Source organism: Myotis davidii, unplaced genomic scaffold (genome assembly GCF_000327345.1).
Source record: "Myotis davidii unplaced genomic scaffold, ASM32734v1 scaffold142, whole genome shotgun sequence".
Taxonomy (NCBI): domain Eukaryota; kingdom Metazoa; phylum Chordata; class Mammalia; order Chiroptera; family Vespertilionidae; genus Myotis; species Myotis davidii.
Genome location: NW_006294400.1, coordinates 1,913,526 through 1,920,930, shown reverse-complemented (window position 1 = coordinate 1,920,930; position 7,405 = coordinate 1,913,526). Strand labels below are relative to the sequence as shown.

Sequence of the window (7,405 nt, the reverse complement as noted above, 5' to 3'; positions counted from 1 at the left end):
CCCGGGGGGAGTCCCAGGGGCCAAGATCTGTCTTCTTTAGGGGGAATCGCATTTCTTACAATTGTTTGTACTAACATTTAAACTCACGACCCCGTAACTCCCGATCTGTTGGTTTGCCGTTCCCGTAAAATGTTATCACATGTATTGATTCCATGATGTATTGGTTGGGGTACGTTTTTTAAAAACTTTTTTATAAAGAGAACCGTAACTGTATATTCTCTTCTGTGACCTGCTTTTCTCCTGCCGCATGTTCCTCAGAGTCATTGGTGTCAATGTGCAGCTTTCATTCATTCACTCGTACTGTTTTTTCAATCAGTTCCGTTGGTGAGCCCAGAAATGGCTTCCTGATCTTGCTGTTTCGGGCAATGCTGCTGTCACCACCCTTGTACCTGCCTCCTGGTGCAAGGAGGTGCGCTTTCTCCAGCTCATCACTCTGACACCTTGACACCAAGAGGGATTTGTCTTTGATGAAATTGCTTCTCATCAGATCTGGAACCCACCCCGCCCCACCCCCAGCACTGTGGGCCAACGAGGCCTGGAGCTGGGGGTGTGTGAGCAGCTTCCAGGGGAGGGGCAACACCCTGACCTTGGGGCCAGTGGTCCCCAAGTAAAGGGAGCTGGGACCATGTCATGGAGACATAGCTATTGGAAGGTCTTGGGGTTCCTGATCTCCCCAAACTTACTCCTTGTGCTTCCACCTGCTAATCTTGCCGCCCCGTCCCCATTCCTGCGGGATCTGTGTCCTCTCGGTTTTGTTTGGACCTGGGGGAGTGATTGAGAGCGTGGCTCTGGTGTCTTACCCCTGCCACTTATGGCTGTGTACTTCCCCTCTCTAAGCCTCAGTTTCCTCATCTTTATAATGGGATCCTTCCAGTGCCTGCCTCAGGGGGTTGTTTGAGGACTCGAGGACACGGTGCAGATGAAGTGCTCAGAGCAGCGCCTGGCACACAGCAGTCACTTAACGAGTGGCAGTGGTCATAGTGTCACTATTGTGTGCCCTCTCCCCACCTGACCTGCTCCTCCACAGACTCCCTGGGCAAGGCCTGGTCCCATCTTAGGTTCTGAAGCATCTTGTCCCATCTGAGAGGTGGGAACCTGATAAAGGCTGAGCTTTCTCTTCTAGGTACCTGCAAACCTCATGTCGTTTGAATAAGTCTCTGCACATGGCGTGACTTCAGAGGCTTCTGAGAGCCCCGACTGGACTGCAGTGAGTGCAGGTCCTGGGCACAGGCCACTGGCCTGGTGCTGGGAGACGCACAGCTGGACTCCAGGGGACGCCGCCTGTGGCCTCCCAGCCCAGAGGCGCTCTCGGCGCCAACCCCAGTGACTCTCATGACACTCATTCAGCAGCTCCGTCGTCCTCCCTCTCTGGGCTCGTGTCCCTCAGCTGCTGCTGCGACCAGAGCATTCAGCCGAGGGGCCCCAGGGCTTCTCCTGCACGAAGGAGTGGACAGTGTTAACTGCGTGAGGGGCCAGAGAGCAGGCACCGGCTGTGGAACGGGCTTTTACGCCCCAAGTGCACGGGGCTGCTCGCCCACAGGGGCCCCTCAGATTTTGTACAACCCTAAGCGTCCTCTGCACGTGCGTGCCGTGTACGTGTGCACACGAGCGAGCGTGAACTCTTCGAGAAACATGCATTTTGGCACAAGGTGCGTGACATCACACACTTCATTGGCTTCGAGGCCCTGCTTTAACCTTACGTGGCAGCCCTGTCCACCAAGGAAGGTCGGAGTGGGAGCCCAGATCCCTCCTGTGTTAAGGGCCCCTTGCATTCTTTTACTGTAAACAACAATGCCTTAAACCGTGTCCTGTTTTCTGTTCCTATGGGTGCTATTCATCTGGAAGCTGCTTCCCGGGCCCGGGGCCCGTCCAGGCCTCGGTGGTGTCAGCTCCTCTGAGACAGGCCCCGGCTGCCGGACTGTGGACTGGCCTGCTTGCTTCCTCCCACTCCTCCAGCAGGGTCTGAAGGCCCTTCTCCTCTCCCCCACCCTCAGCACCCCCACGTGCCAGAATGGGAATAGTGCCACTTCTCCCAGCTTCTCAGAGCAGCTCGGGCACCACCCTCACATCAAATGGCTTCACGACCTCTCCCTGCGAGCCTCTGCTCCCACCACCACACCCTCTGCCTCCACTGCCAGGTGGGCCACGGGATCCCTGATCACCCGGGAGCTGAGTGACACTGAGGCCTTAAGCTCCCCCAGTATTGCCGCCCAACCCAGTCACCAGCAAGTTTTCCATCACCAAGTCCAAGGGCACTGTTGTCGATGACCATGTGACAAGAGAGCAAAGCCCTGGGAGTGAGAGGGCCACGCTCCGCGTTCAGTTAAGAGCTCTTCACGTGAACAACATCCCTATCTGTCACTCTCATCGTTTTAAGTGACTTTTATTTTGCACAAATACATTTTTATTCAAAATAATTAATAAAAATTAACTTTATTTATAATAGCTTTATCACTGTAGCTCCCCCCCCTCCCTCCCTCCCTCCCTCTCTCTCTCTCTCTCTCTAACCTGGGTGTCCTAATTCTGAGAAGGAAACCCTTAAATGATTTTCTGAAAGAAACTGAATTTCTGAGGCCTTGTTGCTGTCGTGGTTTCATGGCTCATACTGATCAGATATCAAACCACACCTAACAGTTTGTGGGCAAGATGCTTCTAGAACGTCTTAACCAGTAAACTGTTCTGGGTCAATTTCAGAACAACTACAGGACCCACCCCTGTATTGTGATCAAATGGTGACAACTTTTCTGAAAATCTGAATGAATTGGTGAAGAAAGGTGTTGTCATCAGGGTCTTATTTTCGGGTCCAGCCTTCCTGTGCTCAGTCACTGACCCTCCTTCGGAGCGAAGTCCAGAGCACTTTCCCGGCTGCAGAACCTCCAGGCAGTGCTGCCACACCTTGGCCGTCGGCGCTTTGACCGCCCGCCTGCAGCTCGGCCGATGCACGCACCCGATTCATAGCGAGGACTATTCCAGTCGGTATCTAGAGACTGCGGGAAAACACCACACACGGCACACACCCCTCACCAGGACCATCCAGTCGCTCTCCCCCGCATTCAGTCTGTTTCTGCCTGTTAGGGTCTCACGTTTGGATGAATGTGTAAGACTGGGACATCAGCTGCTTATTTTCCTTGTATTTCTCCATTCTCCAGTTGTCCTGGGTCTTCTCACATGGAATGTTACACACGTCAGTCCAAAGCCCTCAGAATTTCAGGCTCCACTAAATCAGATCATTTGCTGCCCTTTACACACGTGTTTTTGTCCGAGCTTGTTTTGAAATAGCACAATTGCAGTTCTTTCCAAAGTGTTTAGTCTTTCCACTAAGTGAGACTGATCCCACCTCCCCTCCTAGAAATGTTCTTAGGGTGGATACTTGAAAAAGCTGTTTACACCTCATTGGCAAAGTCCCCACGGACCTGGTACTAACCTTGAACTACCAGAGAGTTGAGGAGAAATGCTGAGAGGCACTGGGCTCTCCCAGAGAGGCCTCAGGCCACCCTGGGAGTGAAGTGCAGGTTCTTCCCAGCCTCACTTTGCCCCTCAAGCCGTAGGTGAGGAGGCCCCTGAGGCGGGGACAAGGGGGCCAGCCACAAAGCCCAAAGGGGGGAAGTCCGTGGTGGGTCCTCACCCTGCTGTTTGCTCTTTGTCCACAGTGCACACATGTTTGGGAAACCATTGCGGATGGTATGTCTTGCATGCATACGCTGTATCTGTGTTTTAAGCAGACAGATCATAACAGCCCAAAAGAAAAGTGTGGAATGCTGTCTGCACACTGGAGTAGGAAGGTGGTGTCACTGCCATGCCCAGCAGCTCACCGCCTCTTCCGGGGAGTACTTTTCAGTTGAACACGTTTTGCAACCCAAGGTCAGCCGAGTGTGTGCTGACAACTGAAATGCTTCCTGGAGGACTGATTTGATGGACAGCAGCAGGAGGATTGTTCTGAGCGTGCCCAGCGAGAGAGCGTGGCCTCTCCTTCCCGACGAAGCCCGTTCACCTCCCTGCAAATGAATTTATGAAGTGTTTCTTTTCTTGCCAAGAAGGCCAGTATTTCTCTCATCATCTTCCTCCCACCTCCGAAGACGTGGATCTTTAGGATGCTGTTGTACAGGTGGAAAATGGGCCACGAAAATGGAAGGCCATCTGCGAGCAGGGTCTGCTTCCAGGTCACAGGTGGAGTCTAGCACTCCTACCACATCACTAATGCTCATAACCAGGTGAACGCTGCCGAAAACACAGCCTAACTCATTTTTAGTGACTTCCTAAATGACTTTAATCAGCTCCACATCATATTGACATGTTGGGTGAGTTCCAATTTAAAAAAGAAAACACACACACACACACTCAAAACAGGAGTCCCTTTGAGAGAACAGATTCTCTGTGCAGAGCCACCCATTCATTTGTTCATTCACATCTCCAGTGAGTGCTTCCCGCGTGCCAGGCCCTCTCGGATATAAATGGCTGAGAACACAAAAGACTGACCCCTGCCCTCGAGGAGCTGATCATTCAAGGAACAAATAATCCTCACGCTGCATCTCCTCTGGCAAGACCCTGCCTGTCCCCCAGCACCGAGTTCAAGCCCCTGCAGATCCCTCCACAGACGCTTCAGGCGGCACAGCCCTTGGCCTGAGAGCTCAGTTGCGATGAGGACTGGATGGAGTCGCAGGCCTAGAGGCAGGTCGGTGCACAGCAGGCCAGACAGAGCTGTGCTTGGGCACGTGGAGGACTCCGAGGTGGAATGAGCAGGGTCAGCACGTCCACAGTATTTACTTCAGAGGTTCTTTGGTTTTGATTTCCTGTTAAATGTGAGTACAGCATGAGGGAGAGCTGCATCTCTTGAGTGTTGAGAACTTGCACGAGTGGGAGTCCACTGAAGGCAGCCCGAAGTCCCATTGCAGCAGCGACGCCATGGAGCATCTGTCCGTTCCGTAACCACTAATCCCTTTCCCCATTCCTGAATGGCTGTGGCCATTTGGTAATGAAACGATGGACATGAATTTATTAGTAGGGTATAATCTTTAAGTAAATTTCGTGCCAAAATGCATGGTTTTTCACTTAGCATTCAAAACGTTGCGTAGAGAGTATTTTAAGTATCAATTTCTTAATGTATTCTTCAAAGTACATTGAAAATCCGTTTCTACATTTTAACTCGTTTCTTGTTGAATCTGTTGCCCGCTCCGGGCTGTCTCCTCCCAGCACCCCTGCATGCCATTGTGTAAGGACTTTCTCTGGTTCCTGTGAAGTGTCTCGCCCGCAATAACACTGAACATCAGCCCTCCAGGATTCTTTAGATTTTTGGTGAAGTATTTTGTTACCTCAGTCTTGTATCACGCTGCTCTATTTTTCAGCTTGTTACACTGATGATAACTGTTTCACTAAATACTTTAATGTACAAACATTTTTGTTTACTTTGGAATTAAATGTGTTTTCCAATGAATATTGCTCAATTTATTAAAGTCATGTGCATTTCACTTAGTAAACAGTTGCTGTGCCAGATACAGACATGAGGGAGGCGTGGGCGCCCGGGACCATACAGCAGTTCTCCACCTGTGGGTCGCGACCATCAGAAAACACATATAGCATATCAGATATTTACATTATGATTCATTACAGTAGCAAAATTACAGTTATGAAGTAGCAACGAAAATAATTTTATAGTTGGGGGTCACCACAACATGAGGAACTGTATTAAAGGGTCGCAGCATTAGGAAGGTTGAGAACCACTGTTAGAACATGAAGGACATAGAGGAGCCGTGGCCTCATGAAGGACAGAGTCAATGCTGTGGACACTCAGGGAGGGAGGTGGGTCGGGACGCTTTAGAGGACAGTGGACACGAGGAGATTCAGCTCAGAAATCTCTGAACACGTGGGCAGCAGGGAGGGCAGAGAGAAAGGAGGAGGAGCAGGAGCAGCCAACCCCATCTCCCGGAGTAAAGGATTTGGGGGAGTGATGGGATCCGATACTGAAAAGATATGTTGGGGTGAATTCATGATGTTAAGCAAAAGCCAGAAACCCACTCTAGGTTGCTTAAGAGAAAACGGGCTTTCGTACAAGGTGGGGTGGGGGGCCATCTTACAGGGGTGTCTCGTGGAAACCTGAGGGGAGGACCAAAGTGGAGTCCCGAGGGGCCCGGCGGAGAAGCAGAAGGCCCCTACATCTTTCTCTCCCAGAGCTTCTCAAAGGAGTCCCAGGATGCAAGCTATGGAGGCAGTGTGCGCCAGGGAGGGGCGTGACCCAAGTTGGCCATGGGAGCCCCTGGTCCTGCCTGCCTCAGTTTCCCAGCTGGTGCTTTCCACAGCTGTAGTAGCTGATTCTCCAAACACAAGCTCCCCCCACCCACCCCACCCCCTGCCCACACACACTCCTCAGGTGCTACTCCAGTTCCATGCTGGCCACACCTGCCTAGCCAAGACAGGCCCTTCTAACTGAAGTACCCTAGTTCACCCCCTCTTCACAATTTAGGTGGCACGGCCACTCACAGCTTTACCAGATGGGGCCCCAGCGTGGTGCCCAAGGGCTCTGAGACCAGACTTGGGGAGTAGGTGAAGACAGTGGGGCGTGGTGGTTGTCACACAGCTGGAAAGTGATGCAGTCAAGACTTGAATCCACGATTGGTAGCCTGCAAAGCTCCAGCCCCGCGGACTCACAGGGAGACAGCCGCACCTCCTTTTGGTGGATGGAGAGATCCGCGAGCTAACGCGGACAGTGTGGTAGGATGCCTGTTTAGCATGACGGTGGGCTTGGTACCCCTGCGCGTAGGGAGCCGGAGACCTGGAGCCTGCGGAGATGAAACTGATGGGCCGGGGCACGGGTGTGGGCGGGGCCAGATCCCCGGCCGGCCTGGAGGGGCGGGGCTGAGGGCCGAGCTCTGCACCCCGCAGGGTTGAGGAGGGCTGCATGAGGGAGCCCCGCAATCTCGGGGCTCTGGGGAGAAAAGGCGAGGGCTGCCTCCGAGGAGAAGGTGCTATATTAGAAAGGGCGGGGTCGTGAGATGTGGAGGAGCAATGCTGCAGAAAGCCGACTCTGGGGTGAGGGCGGGGATGAGGGCCTCCGCCGGAGTCAGTAGTGCAGGGGTAGGTGGGTGGGGCCTGGGTCAGCGCTGAGGAGCAAGGAGCCGAAGGGGCGCGGGCCGTGGACCTTATGAACATTTAAGGACGCGGTGGGCATTTAATGCGTGCAGGCCGAGCAGAGGTGCGGAGAGCCAGCCCCGAAACCGAACCGGACCGGAGCGGGATGGGCGTGGCTAGAGTGCGGGCCGGGGTGGGGTCGGGCCTTTGCCCGGAGGAGGAGTGCGGAGTGGGCGGGGCTGAAGTTCGGAGGTAGAGGGCAAGGGCGGGGCCTAGAGCTCTCCGAGGGGCATGGAGTGGGAGGGGCCAAGATTAGGGGCGGGGTCTGGACCAGCTGAGGGGC

At 53.5% G+C, this 7,405-nt stretch overlaps 1 protein-coding gene across 6 annotated transcripts in view; it reads left to right on the top strand.

The window, feature by feature from the left end:
* RALGPS1 (Ral GEF with PH domain and SH3 binding motif 1) overlaps positions 1-5,450 on the top strand; it is a 221,240-nt gene extending 215,790 nt beyond the window's left edge. For 5 of the 6 annotated variants that reach the window (XM_006768548.2, XM_006768544.2, XM_006768550.2 and 2 more), the window contains one exon: positions 1,124-5,450. In XM_006768548.2, the coding sequence (XP_006768611.1) occupies positions 1,124-1,153 (30 nt within the window). In that variant the 3' untranslated portion in view covers positions 1,154-5,450. The remainder of the gene's footprint in view (positions 1-1,123) is intronic. The other variant, XR_435916.2, reaches the window with a different exon arrangement.
* Positions 5,451-7,405: the final 1,955 nt, after the last annotated feature.